Below are 18,573 nucleotides of genomic sequence, written 5' to 3'. Positions count from 1 at the left end.
AAAATAATGACGAAAATTATTCGTCAACGAAATTAACACTGCCGCTGATCCATAGGGCTGAAAAGTTCGATTTCTGGGGTTTATTTATATAATTTTGAGCACATTTCTTGTGCTTTTGGGTCAGTAGTGGTGTAAGTCTTGGAGTTCTGGCATGCGTTTAGTACGCACCTTACTGTGCAAGCTGAAACCTCAGTCCTGTTGCCACCAAGTCTTGTTGTAGGTCTTTTGCAGTCACTCAAGGGTTTTTCTGAATCTGCCTTCTGAGAAATCTAGTTGCAGCCGTTGATAGCTTGTTTTTTCTGCCCCGTTCAGGTAGTGTAATCACTGTTCCTTTAACTTTGAACTTGCGAACTATGCTTCCAACAGTGTCTCAAGGAACATTGAGCGATCTTTTTGTATCCTGTTCCTTGTTCGTGAAGGGCAATGATATCTTCTCTTAACTTTTTGTACCATTCTTTTGACTTCTTTCTAACATGCAGTCAAACATGACACTCAACAAACCCAGTTTGGGTATTTCATGTGTTCTAGCTCAAGTACACCTGTTGCAACTAATGAAGCCCTTGATTAGTTGCATCAAGTGTGCTTGAGACAACAGCTATTTTGCAGATTTGTGCTGTTGTGAGGGATTCTATTCAGGGGGTTGAATCATTTTGAGATTATTCACTAACCCTACCCCTAAACCTACCCATCACAGAAAACTTTCTGCATTTTAACATTTTCATTAAACATTATTGAATATGATTCGTAAGCTGTTTTGGCAACACACACACACACACACACACACACACACACACACACACACACACACACACACACACACACACACACACACACACACACACACACACACACACACACACACACACACACACACACACACACACACACACACACACACACACACACACACACACACACACACACACACACACACACACACACACACACACCTGAAGAGGACTGATCTTCAATCCAACTGTTCATACAAACATTCAAAGAGTCTGTAATATGTTACAGTACAACACAGGGTTAAATCAACAGATTTACTGTGAACTCAATCATAGTGATTGCTGCATAACAACATAATATTATTCACAATGCATTGTAAGACATTGTGAATGCATTGAACTGCATTATACAGTGATGTCAATTTAGTTTTTTTAAATAAACGACTGTACTGTTGATTTGGTGCTCAAGAGCTAAAAAAATAAAAAAACTTTTAAATGGTAATGATATTTCACAATATTACTCTTTTTCTGCCTTTTTAATCAGCCTTGGTGAGCAAACATTAAAACTACTTATTGACCAGTAGTGTATACAATTGTCTACATAACATGATTGCCTTCCCAGCGTTTTGAGGTTTCATTTTTGCAACCAATCTCAGTGATTAGCAGCAGCTGATAGGAAAGGTATCCAGCTGAGTCAGGGAACACACAGCAGCCCTGGAGACTGAATCTGGATTAGATATTCAAACAAACCTGACCCTTAAAATCATTTAGCTTCTCAGCTGCGAAACGAGCGAGAAGCTCAATTTGTCTGATATCTCTTCATTATGGATGAGAGGCACTGTAATTCAAAGACATTAAATATTCAGGACCAAGTGTGTGTATGTGTGTGTGTGAGAGAGAGAGAGAGAGAGAGAGAGAGAGAGAGAGAGAGAGAGAGAGAGAGAGAGAGAGAGAGAGAGAGAGAGAGAGAGAGATGAGTTATGGAGAGCGAAAGGGTAGAATGAGACAAATGAAAGATAGATGGACAGATGAAAGCGTGCGACAGTAAGTCTGAGTGCACGTGTCCTTGCTGTTGTGCTCAGTTCATTAAACTCCTTGATATAAAAAACTGCAGCGAACTGAAGCCTATAATGTCAAATCATGTGCTGAAATAGATCCTGTTAATCTTTTATAACGATGCTTAATGGAAACGAGTTTTATTTACAGTGAGGAGTTGATGACAATAAAATAATGCAGCTTTATGGACCAAAATTAAAACTAAATAAATATGTTAGCCTCCATTTGGAGAGAAAAAAACATTTTGCATTTCCGGCGATGTCACAGGATCAATCCCTAGGTAAAACATATACTGATCAAATTTTACTTTGAATGCACAGTAAGTCAGTTTGGATAAAAGCATGTGCCAAATGCAATGCAGATAAATTGATTTACACTTTGACGCTCAGGTACAGAATCTCTGTCAGCTTAAAGGAACCAGTGGCCCTCAATGTGTTCTCTGTTAAATGGATATTTGATGACCAGGTTTATTTGCAAATATGTACCTCCCTCTCTCTCTCTCTCTCTCTCTCTCTCTCTCTCTCTCTCTCATCTCAAGCTAGTGGAGAGACGAAGAGTGATAACACCCTGTCAATTATCCTCAGGTTTTAATTGCTCCAGGGGGGAAGTTTCCATCCCCTCGTGACTGCTGGCAGGACTGCCATCTCTGTCAGAGTAAACAGGAACAGACGGTTACCTGCATCTCGGGACTTCTGGACAACACTTCCCCATGTCAACTAGACGCAGTAGGCTGCATGCAAAATTACTGAGGATTTCTAAAACAAAGACAAAGCAAGTGGACTGTTTTGTCTTGTTTTTTTAAGGTACACTATGCAACTTTTTATTTGTTCAAAATTAACTAAATAAAAAAAAACGAGTCAATATATCTTCAATCCTTCTTCCAAATAATTGTCTCACACCGTGTCCTAACGATAAGGGTATCTTTTCCATGTTAATCAGAGTTTTTGTCCTAACCAGCCGCGACGGCGACACGTGACGATTCTATTTTAGAAACAGTTTCTATTTTTCTGCGACGTCGCGCTGGAACGCGACGATAATCTCAGGTACTGTGCTTTATTTTTTTTATTTTTTTTCGCTTTTAAAGCGTGAAATGTGACTTTGAATATCATTTAGTGCTCCCAGCTTTGTAGCCGTGAAAGCAACAATGGACAATTCCCCTCAGATCTTGAAATTAAATAAATGAAAACAAGAATGTTCAAACTGTGAACAAACAAGTGTTTTCTTTAACAAAGATTGTTTTAGTAACTCAGTATGTATTTTAATAAGGTTTAAATGGTGTAATATTTGTGAATTTGATTATGTACTTATCCATTTTCTTGCGAGTGCCGTCAAGATTACTCTTTGGTGCTGCACTTGCCGCGAGAGCCCGCCCACACGCTGTTCTGATAGGATGTGGGTTTTGATTGATTTTGACGCATCTCGTAATCGCGCCGCTTCTGGTGTGGACAGGCAAATTGCTTGTCGCTGGAATCTTATCGCATCGCGTCTGGTTGGGACACGGTGTTACCCTGATTCACTATGATAAGCCCGTTATAAGTGTTCATATTTTAGACCTAGCAGGATGGTTCTCGCGGGAAATTGCGTACATACATCACTCGCCTGTGCGTGTCTCGTCATAACCGTAAATTATGACAGAAAAGTTGCTCCGGCTAATTTGATGCATGTGGGAGTGGCATAGGTTAGTTGTCACAACGAGCGAGAAAGTTTGATATGGAGCAGCTTAATCTCGAACCTCCGGGGAATCATCTGTTTAAAAAAAAAAGCAGAACAGAGAAGAGTCTGCTGGCAAAAAGAGAACAGGATAGAGCTCGTAATAAAACAAGAATCAACATTTGCTTGGCTTTTTCGAGATGGTGAGAACCGAGGGATTTGAAATGTTGTAAAAGCGATGCGGAGATGACGGCGTTTTTATTACTCAAAAGATGAGTACGATATTTTATTGAACATATAAATTGCCATATGTAGTTCTCTAACAGAGTTCATTGTAAAGCATTATCTGAAGGGTCATTTCATTATGGTTTTAGCAGCGCTGTGCTGGAATTAATTTTCAAGGAAGTACTGTATTTTAATGGGTATAGCTACAGTAAAGCCTTCAGCTAGTCAGCCTGAGATCCTTTCTATCTAAACTGGTTATATCTCTTGAGTCTAGTAGTAAATATTTTTTGAGCAATAGGATAACCATATTCATCCGCACAGTCACACAGAGCCGAAGCACAACCAAAACAATGTTCTTCTGCAAAATGCATGCGGTTTAGTTTTTAACCACTAGAGGGCCAAGAGTTACATTGTATGTATAGTTTGTGTACATTAAAAAAATTAACAATAATTTTAAATAAACAAATAAATAAATAGATATGAGTGGTGCTATGCATGCAAAACTCGCCACTGTGACACTATGCAAAAAAAGTTATCGGGAATTATAAATTGTAGAATTATATATATATATAAGGGGCAGATCAAAGGGTCTACTTCAGTGGCGTAACAAGTCCGCTCTGGGCCCACGGGCAAAAAAAAATTGGTTACACTTTATTTTAAGGTGACGTAATTAAACATTACTACATGTATTTACTAGTAATAACAGTAAATTATGCATAATTACAAGTAACTAACCCTAAACCAAACCCTAAGCCTAACATTAACTCTATAGTAAGTAGGCCTACATGTAGTTAATTAACATTACTCAGTACTTATTTGAGTAAGTACAATCTAACTACGTCACCTTAAAATAAAGTGTAACCAAAACATTTTTAATTGGCCCCCCCGGTTGAAATCGCATTTCCGGGGTCCACACTGCGGGCCCCAATCCACCCGGGCCTATATGCATGTGCATACCCAGACGCTACACCACTGGTGTACTTTATATACAGAATAGAAATAATGCCTTAGCAAGCACAACTAACCAGAAAATGCTAGTTCTTTAGCAATACAAACATTTTACATTTTATACTTCAGTTCTACACAACATATGATAAAAAGGAGGCAAAAATAATGGGTATTAACCACATGAGACTCTCCCTCTCTCTCTCTCTCTCAGGGTTACTACGTAATGGTCTTTCTGTCAGCTGCTCCACCTGAACAATGTGCACTGAATGTTACCGTGGAGACCGACAATTACTCCATTACGCTTTTGTGGAGTTGACATTGTTCTTTTAGCTCCGTACATCTTCCCCGAAAGCCACATTTGCCTTTGTGCAAAAAAAAAAAAAAAACGTGTTGAAGTTTCCAAGAACTCACATTACATAAATCATCTAATCACAGATCTTTCGTCTCATGCTGTCGGACACCGTAATACGCTAACATGCATCTTCGTAATTTAAGCGAACAACGCCATTTTTGATGTGCTCAAATTTTACCTCTTGTCTCCACTGCAGCTGCTGCTATCTGAGGTAATTAGCCCCTGGCTACGGTTTAATTGCCTGTCAGCACATGCAGTAAAATGCAGGTTAAACGCCCAGGTGCCAAAAGGCTGTGTTTCCTCTGTGGCTGCCACCCGCGGTGCTGTGATGCGCAGACAGACAGTATAGAGAGCCAGACGCTCTTTTCTGGAATACAGCTGTCCTGTGAAGCTTGCAAATTTGCAAAAGTCGGGTTGTCATGTCTAATACACCCACTTTCTACCCAGAACACCCCCCTCCCCCCTCCCAAACCATGATTCTTTCTCTTTCCTTGACAGCTGTTCTTTTTCCGGCAATGTACTGAAAAAAAAAGAAAAGCTTTTAGCTATTTCAGAGACGTGTCTATTTTGCGGTTTGCATTCTATCTGACTCTTCACTACGAGACGTATCTGTCTCTTTAGGTGTGATTTGACAGGCAAGAGGAAGGTGAGTCTGTTACTGTGGCAACCAGCGGAGTGACTCGTAGGCTTTGACATTAGCACGGAGTGGAAGCGGGTGGAGACGGGGGGTTGGTGGTGTTGCTGGAGGCAGATCAGAGCAATGTGTCACTGGGCTACTGCACCAAGACATTCTCCCCGTCTCCTTCTCGCAGGAATAAGCTCTGAGAGAGAGAGAGAGAAAATAATCCCTTTTTCGGGTCCTGTCTCGGAGGACGTCAAGCCCCCAGCAATGTCTTACTCAAAATTCATGTGACTGAACATTCGGAGAAAAATGCATTTTTTATGCATTATACATGTAATACATGGAGCTCTTTTGATGGACTAAGCCTTTTTGAAATCGGACGGTGCCATCCAGTGTGCTACAAAAAGCCCTTGGCATACTTTTCGCCACATCAAAATGCCGCTTTGAGCGAAATTTTTAATATAAACGACAAGACTGTTTGTTTTAATTAGTACATGCAATATATCAAAAGAAAGAACATACCCTCTGATTTAAAAAATAAAATAAATTCACTTCATGCATTATTTTTTTTGAATGTACACTTGATACACTTGAATGTGGGTAAGTTTCATAAAAAAAAGCAAAATTTTGAGCAAAAAGCTGAGAAAATCGCGTCTGGATCGGATTCAGAAATATGATCAAAACATAGATGGAGTAGATCGAGTCCATCAACTCCCAAAATATTGTTTATTGTTAAAAAATATCCCAACCCTTTGTATCCCAACAAAAAAATCCATTCAAACCTTTTTTTTTTAATCCTCAAAAAGTCTAAACACTGTCAATAATCAAGCCCTTTGGATTTTCTGAGCAGTATGATGTCATATTGCTCATGCTCCGCCCACGACCACTGACGGACTGTCCCGTATTAGCATATTTCCGCCCTCAGCCATTTGTATACTGTCTGCCAAGGCATCACTTTACATGTCTTGTGTCCACACGCCCCACGGAAGAGAAGGGTGGGATGAGCAGTTCTCCATTATCATTTAAAGAGACATGCACCGAAACAGGTCGCTGTGAAAAGAGCTGTTTTTGAGGAGGTAAAAAGGGTGTTGTTTTATACAACCACTGAGGAATTTTAACCAAAGTATGTTACAAACTTTACATGAAGACCCTAAAGAATCATACCAACTTGTAAAAATGGGCATCTGATGACCCCTTTAAAGGTGCAGTAAGCGATCAGACCGAGTGCAAACACTTGTAGCCAATCAGTAGTAAGGGGCGTGTCCACTCATGAGGGGGGAGGTGCCTGTGTCGCATAGTGTGTTCATGAATTTGGAGGCGGAGCTATCAAGTTGATCTTTTTGGTAGGGGCGTGTTTGTTTTTCGTGATTTCAAAATATGCCGCTTTAATGCCAAATTCGGGCACCAGAATATCATTGAGACTTGGGTCAGAAAGCAACCTCCTAGTGACCAGCCAGTACTATCAATGCCATGGCAACCGCAGATAAAACCCTAGCAACTGCTTATCAATGCACAGGCAAGAACCACTCACATTTTCTTCTGAAAATGTAAACATTGAATATGACTGATCAAGCACAGCAGCTAGAGTCATAATTGAAGGAACAGTGTTTTTGTTTTGTTTTTGCTGGGAATGAATCATTCAGAACCAGATTCATTCAAAAGACCTGACTCAAAACATAGATTTGTTCACAAATAGTAAACAATACTTCGGTGGCAAGGAAGTCTGGCTACTATTAAGATTTTTGGTAAAAAAAAACAACTTAAAATTTTGTCTGATTGTCACACAAAGTCACATGACTTATAATGTAGAACATGATATATGGACCAAGTTTTGTGCTTTTGCATATTTTTTAAGTTTTAAAGCCCAGCACATTCTTTTTATTTATTTTATTTTGTATTGGTGAATATTTAACAAAAAAAGTGTATAAAAATAGTGTAATATAATAATAAGTGTGTGTGTTTATATATACCATTTATTTATATTATTATATAATAAATATTAAATATAAATACTGTAATTAATATATATATATATATATATATATATATATATATATATATATATATATATATATATATATATATATATATATAAACACACACACTTATCATTATATTACACTATTTTTATACACTACAATATATTAATTACAGTATTTATATTAAATATTTACTATATAATAATATAAATAAATGGTATATATATATATATATATATATATATGTATATATATACACATACCACCAAAAGTAATTTTACTAAATAATAATTATATAGGACATACAATTTTTTATAAAAAATAAAACTGTGTGTATATACAGTATATATAAATCGATATAATTATACACACGTACACATAAACTATTTATTTTACACTATTTATATAATTTACTGAAAATATACAAATAAAAAAAAAAATACAAATCCTACAAAACCTACTATATACCCTACTACTATAATATAAATAGGCTAATAGTAAAATAAATAAATAAATAAAGCAGAGCTCAGGGTTTTATTTATCCTGATCGTCTACTCGCAAACGCGTATAAGCGTTTCATGTTTGAACTGTTAGTCAACAGGAGTTTCTCACAGGTGTCTGCAGTGGATCAATGAGCTAGTAACATATCCCAGAGATCAATCTAAGAAGCAGACGTTGCATGATCAGAACAGTTTTCCACATTATGCAGAGCAAACTGACAGATCTTTGATCGCGACAACAGACGGCACAAAAAAAAGAAGCTCCCCTGTTACTCTCCGCATCCGCTTTCATATCTGGTGAGGTTCTGGTGCTCTGGGCATATGGTGCCTGGATCTCCTGTGATGACAAGTGACAGGTTAACAGAGCCGCCCGTGCGGGGTGGGCTGGGAGTTTGCTAAACACCCCCATCTGTTCATATCCTGAGGCGCTACTGTATCATCTTATGCAGATGAACTTGTGCGGGAGGCACGTTAATGCACATACAGTACAGCGAAGTTAAGAGAGTTCAGCTTCTGCCTGCGAGCAAACATTGTTTTGTGAATTAGATCAATTTTGGGAGACATGTAATCTTGCCAACCCAGTTTTACTCATTAACCACAGGTTGGAGGCTTCCGTGTCTATAAGGAAAACCAAGGTAGCATCAGTTGTAAAAGTCTTCTCTTCTTTGCAAAAAATCTCTCAAGTCAAAAAGGACCAGATGCCAAATATCAGACTTTATTAGTCCAGTCAACAAAGTCGAGATGACAACGCCAATAACTCTTTGTTAAAGAATCCAAAAATGGCCTGAAATCAACAATATTTACTTTTCAATACACAATATTAATGTTCTTTGCAAACCTAAAGTTTAAAAAAGAGTAGTCATTAAAAGTACATGTTTTGTCTTTACACTGTGTTGTGTATATCCTCAAGATCTTCAAGATTAAATACATTTTCCTTACACAAACAGAAATCTACAGTGGTTAAATTCAGTTCAGTTAATCCTTGCGAGAGATTTAGGTATTAATGTGGAGGGTTTTTTTGAAAGCAGATGTCTTATCCTGTGGAAAATCAACAAAAAAAATCAGATTAGGCGCTTGAGAACATTGAAACACATGTTATTTTACGAACAGCTGATACACAGAGAGCTTGATCTCTATAATCCTATAGTATGTAACTAGATACACATATTATATTTGCTTTGGCTCTGAGACAAGTTCGATATAAACCTAAGGAGCTTTTGATGGGAACGAAACATTTCAAATGAAATCCTCAAATCCATGTAAAACTGATGTAATTACTTCACTAATATACTTTGAGTCATGAGAGGATGATGATAATAATAATAATAGTAATTCAGAGTTTTTTTTTTTTCCTGATTGGGCTGATTAATATCCCACACTGACCTGATCGTTTAAGGAGTTTAAAGATGAAGTGCGGCTCTCAGATGAACACAGTCAGAGATGTTGTGGGCTCTGAAGAGGTAATGAGAGCGGATCTCAGAGGCTGTCAGACCGCAGTCCCTCATTAGGTGCCAATTAGACATTAACGGCCTGACTTACTGCCATGGAGAGAAGTGATCTGTCTCTGCCCACCCCCGGTCACCATTCAGCCCCAGACACGTCAAACACACACTGCAGTATGGCTCTGTGTAACATAATGCTCATTTTCTTTCTTTAAAATGATTTCTTAATTCTAAAACACAAACCTCATTTACTACAACACACTCAATGAAGCGCAAAGTGAATATAAAATATGCAACTATCACCACAGATAAAACCCTAATGCAACATCCAATCAATTGCAGCAACAAATTCAAGATTCTCGTCTACGTCACAGCAGAGAGACACTTGTGCTCTGGGTCAGCGAGCGTCTGTCTAAACCACTTCAGCTCAGCGGAGAAGCCTGACAGGTCACCAAAAAAACAAATATTTGCTCTTAAGCTTCTGGCCGCTTTGATTCATTTGTTTTCGCCTCTGCGTTAATTCTGTTCATCTCCATATGCCAGTCGGATTACCGCACACCAACAGATCTGCTGTCTGGATGTGGATGCTTTAATTACTCCGCGTGGCCCCTGTCTGTGTGGCCCTGGATTGCGTCCCAGGGGTCCATTTTTTATCAGACAAGTGGCATCACCATCACAGAAGGGAAACTTTAGACAGTGCCATCTTCATCTACAGATTTTTTTTAATGGTTGTAGATTGGAAATATTTTAAAATGAAAAAGAGGCATTCTGTTATTCAAGACAATGATTTAAAATGAATTTTTTCCCATTATTTTCTCATTGCCGTAATGCAAAAACATAAAAAATACACAAAACTATCAACTATATTTAATGTAAATATTATATTAATGTATAATATAAGAGTTATATACACATAACATGATATAACACATATGGAAACAATATGTGATATTTAAACACGTGATATTTATAATTATATAATTATTATGATACACATAGACACAAACTTGATTACTTGGCCCTATGCAATTAAAACATGACCAAAAAATTAACTACTCTAAGGGGAATTTATCGTTACTTTACAATAAGGTACAATAAACTACATTTGCATGGACTAATAATGAAAAACACTTCTACAGCATTTATAAATCTTTGTTAATGTTCATTTCAACATTTACTAATACATAATTAAAATCAAAAGTTGTATTTGTTAAAATTGGTTGCACTGTAAAGTAACATGAACAAACAATGAGCAGCTGTATTTTTTATTAACTAATGCTATGATTAACAAATACAGTAACAAATGTATTGCTCATGGTTAGTTAATACATTACCAATGTGAACAAATAAAACATTATTGTAAAGTGTTACATACTTTATATTACAATGAGGAGAGTCACCATAATAAGAATAAGTAATAAGAATGTTTTTTTTTTTTTTTAACTCTAAATAAAATTTCCAGACACATTACAGTAATGAGAATTTGGGGGGCAATGTTCTTAATCAAAATCAAAATCAAAAAAGAGGAACGTAATGGCCCTACTTCTCTGTACACAACCTTGTTGATGCAATGTCTTCTCTTTTCCTCTAAATCTTACATCTCAAGGGTCAGCGTGTTGAGGTCACCCCTCCCCCAACCACCCTACTTCCACTCATCTGTCCATCTAATCTGCTGAGACCCATCTGCTCAATGCACCCCACACAGAGGACCAGGCAAAAATGAGCAGAGACAACAGTAACACAAGATGTTTGACGTGTGTGCCCATCACTCACCAGTGTTTGTCCAGTGTCTAGATGCTGACTCGCTCAAACCCTTACTTGAACGACAGGTGCAAAGTCACAGCACAATTTATACATCACAACTAAGACAAAAAAGATATATACAGACCGACAGAGACAGACCGACAGACAGACAGACCGACAGACAGACAGACAGACAGACAGACAGACAGACAGACCTCACAGGTGGTTTAATTTGTGCAATAGACACACATTGTCTCAAAAACTACTTGAGCCAAAGCTTTAAAATGACTTCTCAGATGTCATCAATTATAAATCCAGGTTCAGATGAGAATGCATTTATACATTTTAACACATTTTAACAAGTGCGGCATCTGGGGTTCGTCATTCATAAATAATTCACCATATGTTCACAATATTCATATCAGGAGTCATTTATGTGGAAAGAAACTGGTGTCTGATGCCTCTGGCTAAAGCCACATTGCAAAAAAAATTTGTTTGCCAGTAAATATATTTTATTACTACTACTATATATATATATTTTTTTTTATTATTTTTTTTTTTTTTAGTTCAATTTTAAAATTGTGTAATATGTAATATTGTTTTCAGAGAATATAATTTAAATTTGTCTAACCTCATTGGTAATTTTATTCTTTGTAAACACAAAATTAGGTAGCTTTAAATCAAGAATTTAAAGAAAAATAATTGCATTGCGGTGTCCATCATCTGTGAACGCATAGAGAAACAGCAAAACATCTATTGCAAACATATCATTGTTTTATGCACGTCTGTCTGTTAGAATGTCAATATTAAACAATAAATCTATATTTTTCCCCAAAAAACATTCGTTCAGCAGTGTAAATGAACAGCTTTGTCTGGACTTAAACTTGACTGCGCAGTCATACAGAAAATGGCTGCTCACAGTCACATGATTTGGCCTCCATTTTGGAGTTTGCATGTTTGAGCAGCTGCACTAGCGGCAAAGCTTTACAGCGGGAGGAAGAGAGACAGCAGGCCTGAAACCTCAGAGTGCAATAGAAAGGATGAAACATACTTACAAACAGAGTGAGTAATAACTGTTAAGAGAACAGGGCTTATCTTCTCTGCACAGATAATATGAAGCTCTCAATTAGATGAAACGCAACTCCCCCCTCTCCCCTTTCAGTTATTTTGTTCAATTTCTCCAGGCAATTTACAAAAAAAAAAGGCGCAGGAGATTTTACTGGCTACAAATAGAAGAGGCATGCAACGTTTCAGCCAATCATTTACCTGCGTAGCTAGCAGCGGAGAACCCTAGCAACAACACTTCTATTTATTGAGGACTACGGAAGTTTTATCCTCGTCGCAAAATACAGTTCTGTCTTATGCTATAGCCTATGTAATTTTGTAATGATTTTTTTTTTTTTTTCTTGCTTTTGCCTAAAAGAAGACAGTAAACACTCCTTGATATTGACAAGGCTAATACAACACCTAAAATCATCCTAAGGTAGGTTATCAAGTCCACACATAGTAAAAAAAACAACAACAACCTCAGATCTAGCTCTATAGGACATTAAATAGTTGAGTGAACTGATTCATAAATCAGTAAGTAAACACATCAAACGTGAACAGCAGAGTTATACGCAATATCAACATCAACTAAGTCCTTGTAGCTGTTAGCTGCTAGCTTTGTTTGTTTCAAACAGCGTTGTGCAGTCTTGCAATGCAAACAACCTTGAGCGTTTTACTCTTCCTTTACCGAGCGTTTCACCCTCTTCTCCTATTCACGAACATTTCAAAGATTATCATGAAAGCTCCTGCCAGGTTTTTTCCCTTTTCTCTCAGTAAACAATAGCAGGGAAGCAGTGTGTAAGGGGGCTGTGGTCATGAGCACAATGAACGCTGAACAAACGTCGCCTCCATTCAAACACACTGCAGCAGCTGTCCGCCGACGATAAGGGCTCATGGACACGGTCCTCAAGAGTGATTAGCTGTTGCTGTGGGGAAACCGATTTGCAGATGCAGGATACAGAACAAGGAGTCAAAGGTCAAATTAAGATTATAACATCATCATAATTAGCCAGATTGGGGGACAACTTTTACATTCCAATTTAAGTCTTTAGGGAAATAAATGTTATTTTTATGATGCATTTTCTAAGATGGATATGATCCAGTCTGAGGCTGAGGTTTAATCATCTATGTGGGAAGAACTGTAATGAACACCATCATATGATATGAGCAATTTAATTGATTCTGAAATCAGAAACTGGATTCAGTATAAGATCGTTCAGTAGACCAAGAATAAACTGACTACATAGGGTTTGGACATGATTTTATCTGTTGCAAATTTATTTAAAAATGGAGACTGGTCATGAGAGGTTTAAAAAAATAAAAGGGCTTGGTGACAACAGGCAAAAAGGCAAAAATGGTTTCTGTAATTTTTTTGTTGATTCCACCAAAGAGTGTAAACATTGCTGCTCTGTAATGCTATGAAACATTGCCTTGTTAAAGAATGTTTGGGAAACTTTCATTGCCAAATCACACTTACCCCCAGTTTCACAGACAAGGCTTAAGCCTAGTCCCAGGCTAAAATGCATGTTTGAGCTGTTTTAACTGAAAGCAACATACACTGATATATCTTAAAATATGTCAGTGCCATTGTTTTATCTCAAGATGCACAACAGCAATGTTTTTTTTTTTCTAAGGCAGATTTATAATTGAACTAAGGCCTAATCCTAGCTTAATCTTAACCTTTAAGAAAGTTAACAGAGCCCATTTTAACATTGACTTTAAAAATCACCATCATGGGCTGATCGCATTTTATGAAGCCCCATTTCTGAAACAACAAAGAATTGCATCAGTTCACTGATCAGAAATATTTCAACAATCAGTATTAACATAATTTAAAAATCAAGAAACGATACCAAACTCCTTAAAATCACTCTAACCAGATGCCTGAGAAAACCAGTGAGCCTTGAGAACATTTGCTATGCAAAAGCACACATGAATCTCTCCCTCTGTGTACCCATAATTCTCTCTGGTACCCGCAGAATGATTAATGCACACCAATATTGATTTTCTTCTTCTCCTTTTCAGAGTATCCCTTTTATTTATCCGTCTAAGCTTCGCTTGTCTCTGTCAGAGTGGAAAAGGCACAGGGATTCAGAGAGGGTTGGGAATTCTGGGAATTCTGCTCACTGAGCACTGATGTATAGAAAAGGTTTTAAAACAGTTTGGCTGAAGAGGCACCATCCCAGAGCCACTTTCTCTCTGGTTTGCCTGTTTACACATGCTGTCCTTGGTGGGCTGGTTGACCCATTTTTCTCTAGATAACAATACTTCAACCAATCACAGGGAAAACTGAGGACAAGAGCCCCCAATCCTGCCTGTCATACACGGAAACATCGACTGCAGAGGCGAGAGCTGCAGCCTCACCCAGCTTGGAGGAAAAAAGCCGCAGTGGGACCAGTTAAAAACATAAGCACTCCTATCCCATTGTTTTGAATGCTACGCAACCTTTTTCTTTCAGTTTCAAGTATGGAAATGTTTTAACTATACAGGGTCAGATTTGTGTTCTCCTTTTCATAATAGTAAAAATGTAGGAATGTATTGATTGCTCTCGGCCCCACCGGCTAAACGATCTTGAAATATTGAGCATTTATGGGTATTTATGAAGCAGATTAGCGCAAATGAATCTATTCGTTACTGCTGGGCCTTGTTAGATTCAGTCCATTAAATGGGTGCTGGGTTAAATGTGTGCTTTGCCGCACGATGGGCGCCAAATGTGGTGTTCAGAAAATGGTCAGCTTGCTGCTCAATGGTTTTCAAAATGTCAACACCACATCGGGAAAACATGGAAAGGAAATTCTCCAGAATGCCACCAGCTTCGGTTGACGCACAGCAAGCCTGAGGTGGGATTTGCTCACTCGGAAAGAAATGGCAAAACTGGCAGTCTTTACAGCATTTATTCTCCATCAATACGTGTAAGCTTCTCCGAGTGAGTAGATAGAATGTATTTTCATATGTTCGCCAAATTTGTCTGCACTGAAATGCATTTTCTCACTGCGGAATATGAGCAGGGTTGAATGAGAAAGAGGGGAAAAACGGAATAGAAAGGGTCTGTCTCACTGGTGCTCTCTCTCTTTAGTGGTTGTTCTGGCCAGAGGTCTCAGTGCGAGGCATGTGTGCGGAATGCTAAGGACTCTCTAAAGTGCCTGTAGCGGTTTGTTCTGTGGCTCACCACTGCATAACACAGCCGCCTGCATCCAGATCTACCCACAATCCCCTGCGGCTAAAACACCTGAGCAATAGCAAATAATACTAAATATACTTCAGCCATAAAACCCCAGTTAGAAGTGCCTGCTAAGGCAATGATCACTATTACTATTGCCAATATTTTGCACTAAAGGTACTGAATGTATTGTTTTGACTGTACTAAAGCATATAAATACCATACTATATTTGCAGAGATTTAGGAAACATGTCAAGTTTACATATTTTTCACCAGGAAAAAAATAACAATGCTACAGCCAGTTATTCTAATCAGAAATGTGTGTTCCGTGTCGGAATGTCTGTTTCTGTTTTGGTCTATGTGATCCCACCCACTGCCAATTTACTCAATAGTATTCCGACACTCTAGGTTGCCAGTTGGCAGAAAACAGCGTATTACAATCATGAAAGCCAGGAAACGAACTGGGTCAGAGATCACAGATTCGACTCGACTATCTAAAAAGCTATATGACCCGAGGCATATTAAAACGTGGATAAATCAACTCATCAACTTACAGAGTAAGGCTCGTCGCCTTCCATTGTCAATTGTGCTCGTTCCTGTTGTGCGTCCTCAATCTGGCAACCCGCGTGAGTGTCGAGTCTGAGGAAAACGTGGCGGGGGAAACAACTCTCTCCAATATTTCGAATTTGGTCTGCAGTACCAATTTCAACCACTAGCTGTTATTATTACATACTGTACCTTTAGTGGGGGTTTACAACCGTAATTCCTCTCACAGTTTTTATACTATGGACGTATAGACCTCAGATCTTCTGACTTATTAAAAATAGGAGGGCTAATGGTTTTCTAAGTGGACAGACTTGCAGTGTTCACTTCGCACATAATAAAATGGCAGACATACCATTCATCTACATTTAAAGAGGAACCGAGCAATATTTAAAGACTGGAACTCTAACAGTTGAAAACAAAAACTTTTCATTGCTTGATGGAGTCCAAATGCACCAGAAAGAAATAAAGATATAAATGAATATTTTATAACAAAAAAGTATAGCTTTATTCTTACTTACATGAGGTCACTTAGAAAGCTTATTTATTTATAGCATATCGCAGAAGAATAGGTTTTAGAAAATTTTAGAGGGGCCATCAGCAAACGTACAGTACATTACGCGCACACGCACACACACATACACACACACACACACACACACACCTCCAAAATGCCCTTATAAGCCTCTGTGTAAAGGTGAAAGTGTTCCACATGCAGTGAACTGTGTTTAAACTGTGTTTGTTTGCAGGAATATTGCTTTACCAATAAAATATTTAGCATGGAAAACACGCACAGACAAGCGGCAAGCTAATGTTTTGTGACAGCCGCTATTAAAAGACAGACATCTGTCAGATTCATTGCACATTTTCTCTTTTCTATGTTAAAACACACCCATCTTGGGCTCCGACGTTCATATAGGAATATAATGTGCACACAAATTGAGATTGAGCATTAGACGTGAGATGTTTGAAGAATTTAAAGTCTGCAGGCGAACATTTGTCACATTACTCCCTAAAGATGAATAAAAGATTCATATATCTCATTGGTATCTTTTACCCGTACAGAAAAATGCTACACATCTATGGAAAATGTCCCCGCTCGCTCCCCAGCCTAAACGACTTTTGATTCTTTATTGAATTTGCTAAATGCCCCATAAAACGAGCCGACAGCCCTGAGGGAAGGAAACAGTTGTGTAGACAAGTGTTCCATTTAGCTGATACGGATTTTCAAAACCGCGCTGCGTCTGGAAGGGAAGTAGGTCAGTACAGTGAATCTCGGTGACACGACTGCCACCGTCCACTTCTTCAGGATTAGACAGCCGTGAGCCGAGAGAGGAGCTCTTTATAAGAGCGTTACTGTGACAGCATGCCAAGTTAGAGACTAATAAATCTCACGTTGTCACCAACAGGACAAGAAATGACTTAAAGATGTGGATGTGTTTGCAAGAGCAGGGTTGAGGTTGTTAAACTGATGGGGAACCAAAAAAAAAAAGAAGAAGAAAAAAGAAGAAGCGAGGGCTAAGGACTGTAATTGGCTGAAACTTGTTTAGGAACATTAAAACTGCACTTAGAGATGCCTGTATATATTTTCAAATCACAGGAATAGTTCACCTCAAAATGTTGTCATTTACTTAGCTTCATGTTGCAAATCTGTTTAACTATTTTGAAGTGAATGTTTGAAAAGTGTCCAGGTCAGTATGTTGAAAGTGATTGGCAACTAGATCTGTCAAGGTTCAAAAAAGCACGATGAAAGTATCATAAAAGGTTTATATGACTCATGCACTATACTCATGAATGCACCACAATAACTCTGGGAATGTTGCCCTCAAATCAAATATGGCAGCATTGACGTCAATGACATTTGAGTCCCCATTTACTTTCATTATATAGAAACGAGCGGACACAGAGGCAAACCACTTTGGAACAGCATAAGATGACACTGGTGAACTATTCCTTTAAAATAAGATAACACTGCATCCTTAGAAGTTCAAGCTCAAAGTATGCAGATATGTGTCCAGTGTCCTACCTGAGACGAGTGGTACGGTGTCTCTCTCCCATGACACAACAGTGATGTAGTTCTCCACTGAGGAAGGAATAATGCACTTGAAGACCGCTACGCTGCCTCTCATCGCGGTGTGGTCCGCCACACGGACCGTATAGGGCTCTCGTAAAACTAGAGAGAAAGAGCTTGTGTCACTGGTTTAAAATAAATAAAAAAAACTGATAAAATATGTAAAAATCCTTAAATCTGAAATGTTTCTTTCTTCTAGATAAATATGCAGAGGCAATTAGTCTATTACCAAAATGTAAAAAGTTAAACACCATGGTACTATCAAATCATTGGTCTTTTTGTATGAGAATCCGACCAGCCCAACATAGCAACACTGGCTCAACCAATGGCGTGAGTTTAGGGCAGGACTATCTGTTTGTCTGACCAGTAACAGATGGGGAGAGGGAAACCTGTTTGAAAACAGACATTATTTTTGCTATTTCATTTTATTATTTGCAGAAATTACACATTTGGCCTTAAAAACAAGATACTGTAAAGTTTCCTAAGAGGAAAAAAAGAGGAAATTCT

General features: G+C 38.2%; 1 protein-coding gene across 1 annotated transcript in view; it reads right to left on the bottom strand.

The window, feature by feature from the left end:
* Positions 1-18,573, bottom strand: part of dscama (Down syndrome cell adhesion molecule a) — an 84,675-nt gene that overhangs the window by 50,505 nt on the left and 15,597 nt on the right. Inside the window, exon 3 of the mRNA XM_082158509.1 lies at positions 18,022-18,168. Within this exon, the coding sequence (XP_082014635.1) occupies positions 18,022-18,168 (147 nt within the window). The remainder of the gene's footprint in view (positions 1-18,021; positions 18,169-18,573) is intronic.

Source organism: Leuciscus leuciscus, assembly GCF_965113295.1.
Source record: "Leuciscus leuciscus genome assembly, chromosome: 24".
NCBI lineage: Eukaryota > Metazoa > Chordata > Actinopteri > Cypriniformes > Leuciscidae > Leuciscus > Leuciscus leuciscus.
Note: the sequence above shows the minus strand (reverse complement) of the source record. Positions and strands in the feature narration are given on the sequence as shown.